General features: G+C 39.9%; 1 protein-coding gene across 1 annotated transcript; it reads left to right on the top strand.

Annotated features, from left to right (window-relative positions):
* The first annotated feature begins 1,362 nt into the window (after window positions 1–1,362).
* LOC112129027 (non-histone chromosomal protein HMG-17) lies at window positions 1,363–1,635 on the top strand. The gene is given in 1 exon segment (XM_054532978.1): window positions 1,363–1,635. A coding segment is annotated over 1 exon segment (273 nt).
* The last annotated feature ends 14,878 nt before the right edge of the window (window positions 1,636–16,513 follow it).

Here is a 16,513-nt window from a genome sequence, read left to right as displayed (position 1 = left end):
TGGGATTACATGTATATAAATATTATATACATATATATAGTGTGTATATATATGTTATATGGGGTGGGGGAGAGAGAGCGAGAGATACAGAGAGAAAGAGAGTATATATATATACACACACACTATATAGTGTGTATATATATACTATATAGTGTATATATGTATATATAGTGTATATATTTTATTTAAAATTCAAATTGAACTGGACATCTGTATTGTACTTGACAACTCTGCTGGATGGCTATGTGGACAGCCACACGGAAAGCTGCTAGGACTACTGTCTTGGCTGAGCCACAGCTGACACTGCCTTCTGGCAAGCTGTGGTTCCTATTCTATATCCTTCTAAGAGAACCTGATGCCAAGTGAAGCCTATGGTAGTGAAGAAGTTAAGAATACGCCAGCCCCAAATATGCCATTTTGGCATATTGATTATTCTGAGCTAAAGGCAACTGAGAACCCGCCGACTCCAGGAAAGCTCTTTACCTCCGCTTCAACTATCCAAAATAAAGTCTACATTTCCCCTTTTGTAAAGGAAATTTACATTTATAAAGGAAATTTTCATTAGTAAAAATGTCTATACAAGGAAGAGAGCTACTCTCTGTACCTGACAGACTTATCTGCATAAGGCAAACTTTATTTACCACACATTTCCTCCTCTCCCTTTCCCATGATTTGCCTCCCTCTCAACAGAAGTCTCTAAACCCCTATTTCTTTCTGTAGCTCAGGATAATATGTAAGTCTCAATCATCTGGCTGCTTCCTTGAGTTTCATGTGAAACTCCCATGAATATGTATGTAATTAAAACTGTTTTTCTCCTGTTAATCTGCCTCTCAATTTAATTCTCAGGCAGTCACAGAATCTGGAATGGTAGAAGGAAGCATTTTTTCTCCCTTACAATTGTCTTGTGAATATAATTGTTTAGTCGAAATTAAGAAGACCATGAGGCCAGGCGCAGTGGTTTACACCTGTAATCCCAACACTTTGGGAGGCTGAGGTGGGCGGATTATGTGAGGTCAGAAGTTCAAAACCAGCCTGGCCAACATGGTAAAACCCCATTTCTACTAAAAAAATACAAATTAGCTAAGCATGGTGGTGCATGCCTGTAGTCCCAGCTACTGGGGAGGCTGAGGCAGGAGAATCGCTCAAACCCAGGAGGCGGAGGTTGCAGTGAGCCGAGATCACACCACTGCACTCCAGCCTGGGCAACAGAGTGAGACTCCATCTCAAAAGCAAAAAGCATTAATTATAGGAGTAGTGTGAAGAAGAAGAGGTGAGAACGACTCCCTAGGCTGACCAAAGCCCGTGTGCCACCGTGTGCTGCATCCCTGCCGCCAGCACCTGTGTGCAGCCACCATTGCCACCATGCCCAAGAGAAAGGCTGAAGGGGATGCTAAAGAAGATAAGGCCAAGATAAAGGACAAACTACAGGGAAGATCCACAAGTTTGTCTGGTAAGCCTGCTCTGCCAAAGCCATAGCTGAAGCCTAAAAAGGCCCCTACAAAGAAGGGAGAGAAAATATCCAAAGGGGAAAAAGGAAGAGCCAACTCTGACAAAGAGGTGAATAACCCTGCAGAAAATGGAGATGCCAGAACAGAAAAGGCACAGAAAGCTGAAGGTGCTGGAGATGCCAAGTGAAGTGTATGGATTTTTGATGAATCTGTACTTCTGGTGACTGTACAGTTTGAAATACTGTTACATCCCAATGGATTATTCTTGCCTGCTGCACAGAAAAGCCCATACGCTGAAACAGCAGTGTTGCAGTAGAGAAAGAGTTCAATTATTGCAAGGCAGCTGAGTGGGTGGACAGGAGACATTTCTCAAATCCATCTCCCTGAAACCTTGGAAGCTAGGGTTTTTAAGGATAATTTGGCAGGCAGGGGGCTAGGGAATGAGTGCTGCTGATTAGTTGAAGATGTAATCACAGGCGTGTCCAAAACAGTCTTTATTTGTTGAGTCAGTCTCTGGGTGGGGAGTCACAGGACTGGTTCAGTTAGTTCCTTGGTATGAGTCGTGGGACCAGGTAGGCTCAGTTAGTTGCCAGAATGCAAAAGTCTGAAAAACATCTCAAAGACCAATTTCAGGTTCCACAATAGTAAATTATCTATAGGAGCAACTGAGGAAGTTACAAATCTTGTGATCTCTGGCTTCATCACCTCTGAGCTGGAAAGAATTATAGAAAAACCAAGCTAGGGAACAACAGCTGGTTATTGTTTAACTATGCCCACATTTTAGCAGAATTCAGGTCCTTCCCATAATCTTAACCTTGTGGCCTTTCATTAGCCTTACAAAGGCAGTTTAACTCCCCAGATGGGGTCAGTTTGGAGAGGGACTATTATTATCCTTGCTTCAAAGTTAAACTATAGGCTGGCTGGGTGGAGTAGTTCATGTCTGTAATCCCAGAACTTTGGGAGATCAAGGTGGGTAGATCACTTAAGCCCAGGAGTTCAAGACCAGCCTAGACAACATAGTGAGACCCCATCTCACAAAAAATTTAAAAATTAGCTGGGTGTGTTGGCACATGCCTGAGTCTCAGCTACTTGGGAGACTGAGGTGGGCGGATCACTTGAGTCCAGGAACTTGAGGCTGCAGTGAGCTGTGATGGCGCCACTGCACTCCAGACTGGGTGACAGAATGAGACTCTGTCTAAACAACAACAACAACAAAACAAAACAAAACAGTAAACTAAATTCCTCCCATAGTTAGCTTGGCCTATGCCCAGGAATGAGCAAAGGCAGTTAGCATGTGAGGTTAGAAGCAAGATGAGTCAGGTGAGATTTCTCTCACTGTTACAATTTTTGCAAAGGAAGTTTCAATGCTATTTTTTTATTGTTTTATAAAAATGCAGAATCCTATTTTACTTTTTTTAAAGTTATGTTGTTAGTACACAAAACGCTTTTTTTTTTGCGGGTGGGAGGGGCATATGTCACTAATAGAATGTCTCTAAATCTGGATTGATTGACGTTGGGAAAACACCTTTCCCTTCTAGTTTTGAAAGACTTCCTCTCAGCTCCTAGGAGAAGGGATTTATTGATGTTGACACACATAGCCACCATAGCACAAACACCCTGTAGGTGTGGAAAAACTAAAATTAACTTTTATGTCCTTTTCTCTCTTTCTGCCTTCAGCATTGACTTAACTCCTTTAAACCCAGACACCTGTTGGGACCTGACCTCCAATAGTTGGTTACCAGTGTGTCAGGCAATCTGGACTTTCCAGTGATGCCACTGAGATGGTACCCCTTGAAAAAGTGGCAGTTCCATTTGTACATTGTGAATCTTCAGATAAATTCTGCCATTTTAATTTCATTTCCTAAAAGTCAGGGTCCGCTTGTAAAAATATGTTCAATAACATGCTAAATGTGGAATGTCAACCATCACTTCAAATTTCCCTATTCAGAACATCAGATAAAGATTTCAATAGGTTTTTTTTTATATGTATACTTTAAGTTCTAGGGTTCATGTGCACAACATGCAAGTTTGTTACATAGGTATACATGTGCCATGTTGGTTTGCTGCACCAATCAACTCGTCATTTACATTAGGTATTTCTCCTAATGCTATCCCTCCCTCAGCCCCCCAGCCCCCGACAGGCCCCAGTGTGTGATGTTCTCTGTCCTGTGTCCATGTGTTCTCACTGTTCAATTCCCACCTATGAGTGAGAACATGCGGTGTTTGGTTTTCTGTCCTTGTGATAGTTTGCTGAGAATGATGGTGTCCAGCTTCATCCATGTCCCTGCAAAGGACATGAACTCATCCTTTTTTATGGCTGTATAGTATTCCATGGTTTATATGTGCCACATTTCCTTAATCCAGTCTATCATTAATGGACATTTGGGTTGGTTCCAAGTCTTTGCTATGGTGAATAATGCTGTAGTAAACATATGTGTGCATGTGTCTTTATAGTAGAATGATTTATAATCCTTTGGGTATATACCCAGTAATGGGATGGCTGGGTCAAATGGTATTTCTAATTCTAGATCCTTGAGGAATCGCCACACTGTCTTCCACAATGGTTGAACTAATTTACACTCCGACCAACACTGTAAAAATGTTCCTATTTCTCCACGTCCCTCTCCAGCATCTGTTGTTTCCTGACTTTTTAGTGATTGCCATTCTAACTGGCGTGAGATGGTATCTCATTTTGGTTTTGATTTGAATTTCTCTGATGACCAGTGATGATGAGTATTTTTTCATGTGTGTGTTGGCTGCATAAATATCTTCTTTTGAGAAGTGTCTGTTCATACCCTTTGCCCACTTTTTGATGGGGTTGTTTGTATTTTTCTTGTAAATTTGTTTAAGTTCTTTGTAGATTCTGGATATTAGCCCTTTGTCAGATGACTAGATTGCAAAAATTTTCTCCCATTCTGTAGGTTGCCTGTTCACTCTGATGGTAGTTTCTTTTGCCGTGCAGAAGCTCTTTAGTTTAATTAGATCCCATTTGTCTATTTTGGCTTTTGTTGCCATTGCTTTTGGTGTTTTAGTCAGATTTCATTGGTTTTTATAGTGGCTTTCTGATTTTGATGGTCCACTGAAGGAGGAATTTTGAACGTTGTTGTATACTGTTAACAATTGTCTGCCCATGTCCTGCCTGGAACATCATAATTGTTTATGAAGAGTACCTTTAATAAAGGTGGATGCAGTTTGACTTAGGAAAAAATATTAATTATAAGAGCAAACACTGGAAACAACTAAAGGAAAATGGCTAAGCTAATTACAATGTAATATTTAAATCTTATTTAATTAAATAAGTTACAGTAAAAAGATAATCATTAATTTTAAAAAGCACTAATGTAATGTTTATATAATATTAAGTGAAAAAGGGCAAAAACAGTATATACATTTTACATATGTATATATCAACTATATTAAAAATACACAAAGAAAAAAGTCTGGAAGGAAATAACATAATTCATCAATTCTAAAGATGCATTTTCCACCATCACACACATTCTCTAAAATTGAGTCACATCGTACACCAATGCATTAAATGTAGTGTCCTTTTTTTCTAAAAAGTTATTGGAATATTTGAATTTCCATTAATGTATTACTTTTTTTTTTTAATGTCAATGAGCTTATCTGGGTAGTGAGATTATGGGTCATTTTGTGTTCTTCTTTGTTCTTTACTATATATTTTTTAAAACTATATTTTAAATTTTTTAGGAGATTGTTATGTGAAACCCTAGGCAAATTTCTGTTATTAACATGTAATGATTTCTTTTCATTTTCTTTTAGTAGGACAATGGAGCTAACAAATAATGATTATTAAGAAATTTTTGATAGGATTTGTGTGATCCTTCCCAGACTCCGTGTGTGTTTGTATTACAATATGGAAAGAGTATGTGCAATGTTTGCAGAACACATGTAAGAAGTCACACTCTTCTTCGTTAATGCTTACTTGCTATTTAATGATTCTGTTAGAAAACTGAGATGGAGGCCAGGCGCAGTGGCTCACACCTGTAATCCCAGCACTTTGGGAGGCCAAGGTGGGCGGATCATTTGAGGTCACGAATTTGAGACCAGCTTGGTCAACATGGCAAAACCCCACCTCTAGGAAAAATACAAAAAATAGCTGGGTGTGGTGGTGCGCACCTGTAATCCCAGCTACTCAAGAGGCTGAGGCAGGAGAATCCCTTGAACCCGGGAGGTGGAGGTTGCAATAAGCCAAGATCAAGCCATTTCACTCCAGCCTGGATGACAGAGTGAGACTCTGTCTCAAAAAAAAAAAAAAAAAAAAAAAAAAAGAAAAGAAAGCTGAGACGGACTTAATGCTTAGCTCCTTAGTGGTTTCACTGAAGAAATAAAATTGTGTGTGAATGTCACTACTGAAATTGCCTTACATGAGGTTAAGAGAGTTATGATGGAATATGACCAAATGCACACAATATTTGCCTGGTGGAAGTGTTAAGAGAGATCAGAACCCATCTCCCCCTTCCTTGAAGCAATCACTTGGTACTGCCAGGGAAGTATGGCTATGGGTTGTATGCAAACTCTATTCAGCTGTAAGACCATGTAAGCCATATCAGCCCGGGGAGCCTGGACTACACATATACTTGAGATATTCTCAACTTTGACAGGTTAAAAAAAAAGCAATGTGGGTAATATATAAATATTGCATAGCATTGTCTTACATAGGGAATAAAGGAACAATAAAAGTCTTTCAACTGGTTTTTGCCTTTTGGTGTTCTAAAATTTCCATTTCATTTCATTTGAAAGCCTAGTCCAGAGACAGAAGATTCTCTTTATTTTTGGCAAGGTTCTAAATGGCTAAGTGATGTAAGGAAAAGGGAATCCTAGTACACTGTTGGTAGAAATGTACATTGGTACAGCCATTATGAAAAACAGTATGGAGGTTCCTAAAGAAATTAAAAATAAGGCCAGGCGTGGTGGCTCATGCCTGCAATCCCAGCACCTTGGGAAGCTAAAGCTGGCTGATTGCTTGAGTCCAGGAGTTTGAGACCAGCCTAGGCAACATGGCAAAACCCCGTCTCTACTAAAAATACAAAAAATTAGCCAAGCATGGTGGTGCATGCCTGTACTCACAGCTACTCAGGAGGCTGAGGTGGGAGAATCACCTGAGCCCCAGAGGTTGAGGCTGCAGTGAGCCAAGATTGCACCACTGCACTCCAGCCTGGGCAGCCAATGTGAGACCCTGTCTCAAAAAACAAAACTACCATACGACCTAGCAATCCCTCTTCTGGGTTACATTCCCAAAGAAGATGAATTCACCATCTCATAAAGATATCTGCACTCGCATGCTCATTCACAATAGCCAAGATATGGAAACATCTAAATGTCATCAAGAGATAAATGGAAAAAGAAACTGTATCTATATAAAATGCAATACTATTCAGCCACTGAAAAGAAAGAGATCCTGTCATTTGCCACAACATGGATGGACTTTAGAGGACATTATGTAAGTGAAATAAGCCAGACACAGAAAGAAAAATATTGCCTGATCTCATTTATATGTAGAATCTTTTGTTCTTAAAGTCAAATATATAGAGATAGAGAGTAAAACAGTGGTTACAAGGGGTTGTGGGGGAGGAGAAGAAATGGGAACACATAAGTCAAAGGTTACAAAGTAGCAGGTGTGTAGGATGAACAAGTCTAGGGATCTAATGTGCAGCATAAGGACTAAATAAAATTGTATTCTATTAGGAATTTTTGTTAAATAAGCAGGTTTTAGCTGCACTTATCGCACACAAAAAAAGTAACTATGTGAGATTATAGATACGTTAATCTGCTTCACAATAGTAACCATTTTCCTATCCATGTGTATCCCATAATATTGTTATAAACCTCAAAATACACAATAAAATTTATTTTAAAAATAAATGGCTAGGGCCAGGCACGGTGGCTCACAACCGTAATCCCAGCACTTTGGGAGGCCAAGGCGGGCGGATTACCTGAGGTCAGGAGTTCAAGACCAGCCTGGCCAACATGGTGAAACCCCGTCTCTACTAAAAATACAAAATTAGCCAGGCATAGTGGCAGACAACTGTAATCCCAGCTACTTTGGAAGCAGAGGCAGGAGAATCGCTTGAACCTGAGAGGTGGAGGTTGCAGCGAGCCGAGATGCACCATTGCAACTCCAGCCTGGGTGACAGACGGAGACTCCGTCTAAAAATAAAATAAAAAATAAAATAAAATAAAATAAATGGCTAGGTGATTATCAGAATATCATTTATTTACTAATCTTTTCCATATTGATTTAAAATGATGCCTGAGTAATATACAAAACTCTCATACATACATTCTTAGACTCTCAATACTGTTCCCTTGAAGTATAGATTTCTGCATAATATACCAAACTGTTTTAATCATTGTAACTTTGTGATTAAGTATCTAATTAGGTCAGTGCATTGGTTATCTATTGCTGCATAACAAATTACCCCCCAAATTCAGCATCTTAAAGCAACATTATTATCTCACACAATTTTTGAGGGCCAGGAATCTAGGAGTAGCTTAGCTGGGTGGTCCTGATTCAGGGTTTCTTATGGAGTTGCAGTTAACGTGTTGGTAGGGGCTGCAGGCATCTCAAGGCTTGACTGGGGCTGAAAGATTCACTCCTAACTCATTCCTGTTGCTGTTGGCCAGCATCAGTTCCTCATCTGATGTTGGCCAGAGGTTTCAATTCCTTGCCTTGTAGACCTCTCCATAAGGGCTGCTCACAACATGGCAGCTTGCTTCCTCCAGAGTGAGAGGACAAAGAGAGACACTGAGATTGGGAGAGAGAGAGAGAGAGAATGCACATGTCCAAGGCAAAAACCACAGTCTTTTTTAACCTAACCCCAGAAGTGATGTTCCATTAAGTCTATCTTATGCTATTGGTCACACAGACCAACCTGGTTTAATAGAGTTGCCAGATTTAACAAATAACAGAGTATTCCCAGTTAAATTTGATTTTCAAATAAGCCGTAAATTATTCAGTACAAGTATATTTCATGCATATAAACATATTTGGGACATACTTATACCAAAACACTATACATTGTTTAACTGAAATTTAAATTTAACTGGGCATCTTATATTTTATCTGGCAACCCTACCCTGGTACAATATAGGAGGGGATACTCCAGGGTATAAAAACCAGGAGGCAGAGATCATTTAGGGCCATGCTGGAGGCTGGCTCTATTTAAGGGTAAGTCATCCCTTACCACTATTTAAACTTTTTTTGCAGTCCATTTCATGTAACTACTCTTCCAGTTGGACTAAAAATCAAGTCAAGTTACAAAAAAAATTTAATTATAGTTTTTGTTGGGATTTCATTGAATCCATAGATTAATATGGAAAAAAAATGGATATAAAATGCAATTTTCTGATCAAAACTTTTATTTTATTTTATTTATAAAGAAAAGAGGTTTAATTAGCTCTTGGTTCTGCAGGCTGTACAGGAAGCATAGCTGGGGAAGCCTCAGGAAACTTACAATCATGGTAGAAGGTGAAAGGGAAGCAAGGCACATCTTACATGGCTGGAGCATGAAGAAGAGAGTAAAGGGAGAGCTGCTACACACTTTTATTTTTTGCTTCTTTATTTTTAAATTTTACTTTAAGTTCTGGGATACATGTGCAGAACGTGCAGGTATGTTGCGTAGGCATACCTGTGCCATGGTGGTTTGCTGTACCTACCAACTTGTCATCTAGGTTTTAAGCCCCATATGCATTAGGTATTTGTCTTAATGCTCTCCCTCCCCTTGCCCCCACACCCCAACAGGCTGCGGTGTGTGATGTTCCCCTCCCTGTGTCCACGTGTTCTCATTCTTCAGCTCTCACTTATGAGTGAGAACATACAGTGTTTTGTTTTCTGTTCCTGTGTTCATTTGCTGAGAACGATGGCTTCCAGCTTCATCCATGTCCCTGCAAAGGACATAAACGCATTCTTTTTTATGGTTGCATAGTATTCCATGGTGTATATGTGCCATATTTTCTGTAGGCAGTCTATTATTGGTGGGCATTTGGGTTGGTTCCAAGATTTTGCTATTGTAAATAGTGCTGCAGTAAACATATGTGTGCATGTGTCTTTATAGTAGAATGATTTATAATCCTTTGGGTATATACCCAGTAATGGGATTGCTGGGTCAAATGGTATTTCTGGTTCTAGATCCTTGAGGAATCGCCACACTGTCTTCCACAATGGTTGAACTAATTTATACTCCCACCAACACTGTAAAAGTGTTCCATTTCTCCACATCCCTCTCCAGCATCTGTTGTTTCCTGACTTTCTAGTGATCACCATTCTAACTGGTGTGAGATGGTATCTCATTGTGATTTTGATTTGTAGTTCTCTAATGACTAGTGATGATGAGCTTTTTTTCATATATTTGTTGGCTGCATAAATGTCTTCTTTTGAGAAGTGTCTGTTCATATCCTTTGCCTACTTTTTGATGGGTTGTTTTTTTCTTGTGCAGATTCTGGATATTAGACCTTTGTCAGATGAGTAGATTGCAAAAATTTTCTCCCATTCTATAGGTTGCCTGTTCACTCTGATGATAGTTCCTTTTGCTGTGCAGAAGTGCTTTAGCTTAATTAGACCTCGTTTGTCAATTTTGGCTTTTGTTGCAATTGATTTTGGTGCTACACACTTTTAAATAACCAGATCTCATGAGAACTCACTCACTATCACAAGAAGAGCAAGGGTGATGCCCATCCCCATGATCCAGTCACCTCCCACCAGGTCCCTTCTCCAACACTGGGGATTACAATTTGACATGAGATCAATCCTTTTATGTCCTCTATTAAGTTTTATATTTTTATTCATCTAGGTCCTGCTTACTTCCTGTTAGGGTTTGTTGTTGTTGCTTTGATTTGTGATCAAAAAAATTTTACTTGTGATATTTTTGACCTGGTTTTGGTTGGAATATAAGAATACTATTAATTTTTATGTATTGTTTGCAATGATTGCCTTAGTGAATGCTCCTATTACTTCCTTTTTTTTTTTTAATAGAGTTGGAGTCTTGCTCTGTCACCCAGGCTGGAGTGCAGTGGTGTGATCTCGGCTCACTGTAACCTCCGCCTCCTGGGTTCTAGCGATTCTCCTGCATCAGCCTCTCGAGTAGCTGGGATTACAGGTGCCTGCCACCACGCCCGGCTCTTTTTTTTTTTTTTTTTTTGTATTTTTAGTAGAGACAGGGTTTCACCGTGTTAGCTAGGATGGTCTCAATCTCCTGACCTTGTGATCCACCCACCTCGGCCTCCCAAAGGGCTGTGATTGCAGGCGTGAGCCACTGCACCCGGCCTATTTCTAATAACTTTTAAGTTGATGCCCTTAGGCTTCCCAGGTATAAATGATAATGTCATTTGCAAATAATGACAATTTTACCCCCTCCTTTTCAATGTTTAAACCTCATATTTTGGTTTTTTAACTGACTATACTATCAAACAATTATAATTTTTATGAAAAAACTTTGACTAAGACAAAATCTTTTGAACCGGGGAAAATAGTATATAGGAAAACTATTTTACACATTTTATTATTTAGATTGAGGCTTAAATGTGGTATGATATTTCCAAACTACCCCTCCAAAAGCTAAGAACCAAAACTTTCCACTTAAAAAGCTTTCCAGAATTGTAGTTTATTTAAATATTCCGTATCTGCATTGCTTTGAAAGAACTTGAAACAAAATCTGAATTCCAGGTGCAGCCTGACTTTTTTCTTATCGTTTCAGATAAAAGTTCAAAGAGAACTTTTCAGAGGGCTTCAGACATATCATTATCCCAAAGAATTTATTGAATAAAGAGCTTTGGATCAGGAAAACAAGAACCCCAAGTTATATAAGGGTGAGTCTTCTGCGAATCTAGAGGACAGGCCACCAGCACAAAAACAACATTACCCCAGCTTTCAGAGGAATGCTGCAGCCTTCGCCAGGCATTGGCTCCTGTCCTTTAACAACAGTTTGTTAACACTTTCTTGAGCAGTGGGAGTGGCAGGTTTTTCACAAGGGAAACTGGAGTAGCAATCTGGAGGGAAGGGGAAGCTAGAGGACTTGTCTCAAGGCTACTTCTGCGTAGTAAATAATGTGTGTTCTAAATATGCTTTTTTTTTTTTTTGAGATAGAGTCTCACTCTGTTGCCCAGGCTGGAGTGCAGTGGTGCGTTCTTAGCTCACTGCAGCCTCCTCCCTCCCAGGTTCAAGCGATTTTTCTGCCTCAGCCTCCAGAGTAGCTGGGCCCACAGATGCATGCCACCACACCCGTGGGGTTTTTTGTTTGTTTGTTTGTTGTATTTTTAGTAGAGACAGGGTTTTGCCATGTTGACCAGGCTGGTCTCAAACTCCTGGCCTCAAGTCATCCGCCCACCTCTGCCTCCCAAAGTGCTGAGATTACAGGCGTGAGCCACTGCGCCCGACCAAAAATATGCTTTTGTCTATAATTATAAACTTTTGTTTATGTATTAATTATGATTCTGGAGGGGGGTTGTGGGGTTTATGAAAATTGGTGGCGGGGGGGAGCTAAGGCTCTCCCAGACCATTCCTTCCCCTTGCCAGTGCTATAAAGAACTGTTCTAAATTGATGGAGAGAAGATTTCAAGTGCTATCACAATACACACATGCAAACACACACACACACACACAAAGGTAATGTGAGGAGATGGATATGTTAATTTTCTTGACTGTAGTAATCGTTTCACTGTGTTTATGTATATACTACTGAAAATATACACTTTTTATTACAAAAAAAGAGACAAAAATAAATCGTATGGAAATATAAAGTTTAAAAAGATACAATTCTTGCCCTCAAAATAGCATATAGTCTAAACAAAAGGGTAGGGCACAAAGAGAAGGCAAAGCATGAATCAAAGAAAAAGACTGAGGTAACTGCTGATTATGGGCACAGTACATAACCAACTGTTCCACCTTGAGGTTACAAATGAAAACATCAATGTTGAGGGCTAAGTTGGTTTTAAATTCTGACTTAACACTGTGTTAATGGTGGCAAAAGACCTCCATAGAAGGGGATGTAGGAAGAAGGAAGGAGAAGTGTCTTTTTCCTAGCACCCCCGGAAACGACGTCCTAAGCCCTGTTGAGTCCAGAGAGGCACCTCGTCCCAGCACACAGCTAATTATGTAGCAGCTCTTTGGGAAGAGGGGTTTCAAATCCTCCAGAGAGTTCAACATAGGTCTGGAGACTGGAAACAACCCAGGTGGAGCAGCTTCATTCAGCACTTACTGTGTAAATATGTTATTAAGCGCTATATTGGGGATAAAATAGGACAAATATGTTCTCTATCTTCAGAGATACTGTTTGCAATGGAAGAAGTTTTCCTCTCTGCCACCTCACAATCACACTCAGGATCTTAACTATGCGTAATCATTCAGAAGCATCCACCAAAACAACTGGGCTTGCATTTTCCAGAAGCTTCTTATCCTCGAGACTGTGTGCCCCTTATGAATAGAGTGCAAACAAATGCAACAAAAAATGTAGAAGATGCTCAGCCCATTATTATTATTATTATTATTTTCTAGAGACAGTGCATCACTGTAGCCCAGGCTGGAGTGTAGTGGTGCAAACATGGCTCACTGCAGCCTGGACCTCTAGGGCTCAAGCAACCCTCCCACCTCCCAGCCTCCTGAGTAGCTGAGACCACAGGTATGTGCCACCATGCCTGGCTAATTTTATAATTTTTTGTAGAGATGGGGTCTCCCTGTGATGCTTAGGCTGGTCTCAAACTCCTGGCCTCAAGCAATCCCTCCACCTCGGCCTCCCAAAGTGGTAAGATTACAGGCATAAGCCTGGACAGTTCTCTTTAACTCTCAAATGTCCACATCAGAAAAGACAGTACAAATGTAAGCTGACTTTCCTATTTCTCTGTAGAGGCACTGTGTTAACAACAGTTTTTAACTTAATGAATGCCAACTGTGAGCCAATTTAAACCAAATAAACCAGGCCAAGTCATTCTATTACACAGTAGATCAGAGCAAAACCCATTCTAGCCTGGACCAGTGGCATCCAAACGATAACCTAAATGCCTGGGGAGAAAGGCCAATTTAATTAACATTCCACCCTGAACTCATTTTTTTTTCTTTTTTTGAGACGGAGTCTCACTGTATCACCCAGGATGGAGTATAGTGGTGTGACCTCAGCTCACTGCAACCTCTGCCTCCTGGGTTTGAGCAATTCTCCTACCTCAGCCTCCTGAGTAGCTGGGGCTACAGGTGCGTGCCACCATGCCCGGCTACTTTTTTGTATATTTAGTAGAGACAGGGTTTCACCATGCTGGCCAGGCTGGGTCTTGAACTCCTGACCTGAGGTGATCTGCCCGCTTCAGCCTCCCAAAGTGCTGGGATTACAGGTGTGAGCCATAGCGCCAGGCCCCTGAACTCTTGATTCTATCCACCATCCCCTCCTCCAAAACCTCTTCCCCCGCAAGCCTTCTCCATCTCAGAAAATGGCAACCCCATCATCCAGCCACTTGCTTCATCCAGAGACTTGGGAGTCATCTTTAATGCATCTACTTTCTAACTTCCCAGATCTAGTGACCACATCCTGTCAATTCTACCTCCAATTTCTCTTGAATTCATCTACTTCTCTTTCCTCTGGCATCACCCTGATCCAAGTCATCTTTATCTCCCTCTTAGAAAACTGCAATGGCTTCCTAGCTGATCTGCTTACTTCCACTCTTACAGGAATCCATCAGATTCCTCAGAGACCTAATAGGTCTGTTTTTCTCCACATACCTAGCTCATCATAGCACTCATCACAATTTATTTAAATATATATGTATGTATATAGTTACATATATTTGTTTATACGTGTGTGTATATACATTTATGGAATGTTTCTCTCCTCAGAATTTAACCTCCATGAAGACAAAGTCCATGTCTGATTTTCTTTTACTGAAGTATTATTCCTAGTGCCTAACACAGTACCCAGCATATAGTCAGCATCAATAAAACTTGTTGGAAGAATGAATGAATGAATGAATGAATGAATGAATGCTTGGTGGAATCCCTGCATGACAGAAGTCTTTCTGTTCACAATAGACAACTGTAGTCCAGAGTCCATTCTCTTAAAAGTCTTCCTTTTAACCTCAAAGCCACATGAGTCAATTCCTCAAAGAGAATGTACTTACTCCTCCAGGCTGATTATACAGTGACCTTCTAGCAGAGCCATTTAGGAAGAAAAGAGTCAAATCTCTGATGGAGCCAGACTAGATGGAGAGAAGCCAAAAGAGAATTCTCTTTCTAATGCGTTGGAAAGATCTGAAGAAGAAAATGAAACAAAAATCTTAGACTTAGAGCCTTTGAGGAATTCTTGCCATCTGGTGGCAATAATATTAATCTGCAGGCAACCAAGCACTTTTCCTCAGCTTTCTATAATGTCTCAACATTTCTGAAATAGTACAATGATTTTAACCTTGGTGTGGGTCTCCTTTGATTTCATCATGCCCTGTATTCTAGAAATTTATGGGCTTCAGTTCTGGGAAATTTTCTCAAATTATTTCTTTTAGTATTTTTCTTCCCAATATTTTTTCTTTCTCTTGTTGAAATTTCTATTATATTATTCAGATGTTAGATCTCTGATCTTTTAACTTGCTTTTCTTTTTTCTTCTATCTCCCATTATGTCTTTTTCTACTAATTTTTGAACGGTATAATTTTGGCTCCACCAAAATATCACTAAAACAGCCCATTGATTAAACAAAGACAACTTTATTCCTATGGCAGTAAGGAAAAACACTAACTTGACAGAGTCTTAGTAGCCTCTCAGAAGGGGCAGGGAAAAGTTGACATATTTATGAAGTTTTGAAGTCTGGTTTAAGGCAGGTCTTTCAATGCTAGTGCTTGATCAGAATTGGATAAGGATAATACTTTAGAGTTGGTGGACACAGCAAGGATTTTGAGGTGACAGATTCAAAGAGTGTTGGTGCCAGTCTTGGTGGTTCATGCCTGTAATCCCAGCACTTTGAGAGGCTGCTGAGGGAGGATCACTTGAGCCCGGGAGTTTGAGACCAGCCTGGGTTACATAGTGAGACCCCCGTCTCTACCAAAAAATAAAAAAATTAGCTGAGTGTGGTGATGCATGCCTGCAGTCCCAGCTACTCGGGAGACTAAGGAGGGAGGATCACTTGAATCAAGGAGTTGGAGGCTGCAGTGAACTATGATCATGCAACTGCACTCCAGCCTGGGCAATAGAACGAGACCCTGTCTCAAAAAAAAAAAAAAAAAAGAGAGAGAGAAAGAAAAAGAAAAAAAGCAATTCTTGGGGAGTAAACTGTCACTTGATGATATCTATTGGTAAATCGGACAGTTTGATGTTTATTTTAACAGGTTCTGGGGGAAATAAATCCCAGAATAAACAAGGTTATTTGCTTCTTTTATTGCCTCATGAAAGAGGTCCCTTTTATAATAAAGTTTTATTTGTGAAGAGACTGAAAGAGTAATGTCTTGTAAATTTAAACAGTAAACTATGTGGTTTCAGTCCTCAGAAACCACTTTATTTTCCTCATCTTATTTTCCTTCCCTTATGTTGAATTTTTTTTTCTACTATAGCATTTTCCACTTACAAGGGTCTCTTTTCTTTTCAATGCTCCTTTTTAAAGCCTCCTTTCTTTGGGGAGAGGGGAGATATGATATCTTTTCCCAGCAACAAGAACAGACAGTAGGTATTTTTTAAACACATTTTCCTGCCAAGTCCATTGCTTTGATTTCCTCTGAATTCCATTTTGTTCATTCTGTCCTTCATGCTGGAGAAATTCCTTTATTGTCTGAAGGTGATCCTTTATAGGACAGTGACTAATCATAGGCATAAATCATCAGTTAAACAAGATGAATAAGCTCTAGAGATCTGCAGCATGACAATGTGCCTATAGACAACAAAAACATATTGTACACCTAACAATGTGTTAACAGGGTAGATTTCATGTTCAGTGTTCTTACCACAATAAATTAAACTAAAAAAAAGAACAGTGAGACCAATACCAGAGGTGAGGCTGAGTAGGAGGTTGGGCTGATCAGTGTAGAATGATCTTATTAAGCTTGGAAGGTTTCCCCTGGTCTTGGGGTGGAACATTTTCCCAA

Source organism: Pongo abelii, chromosome 16 (assembly GCF_028885655.2).
Source record: "Pongo abelii isolate AG06213 chromosome 16, NHGRI_mPonAbe1-v2.0_pri, whole genome shotgun sequence".
Classification (NCBI taxonomy): domain Eukaryota; kingdom Metazoa; phylum Chordata; class Mammalia; order Primates; family Hominidae; genus Pongo; species Pongo abelii.
The sequence above is the reverse complement of the archived record's forward strand: the minus strand, read 5'-3'. Positions and strand labels throughout refer to the sequence as shown.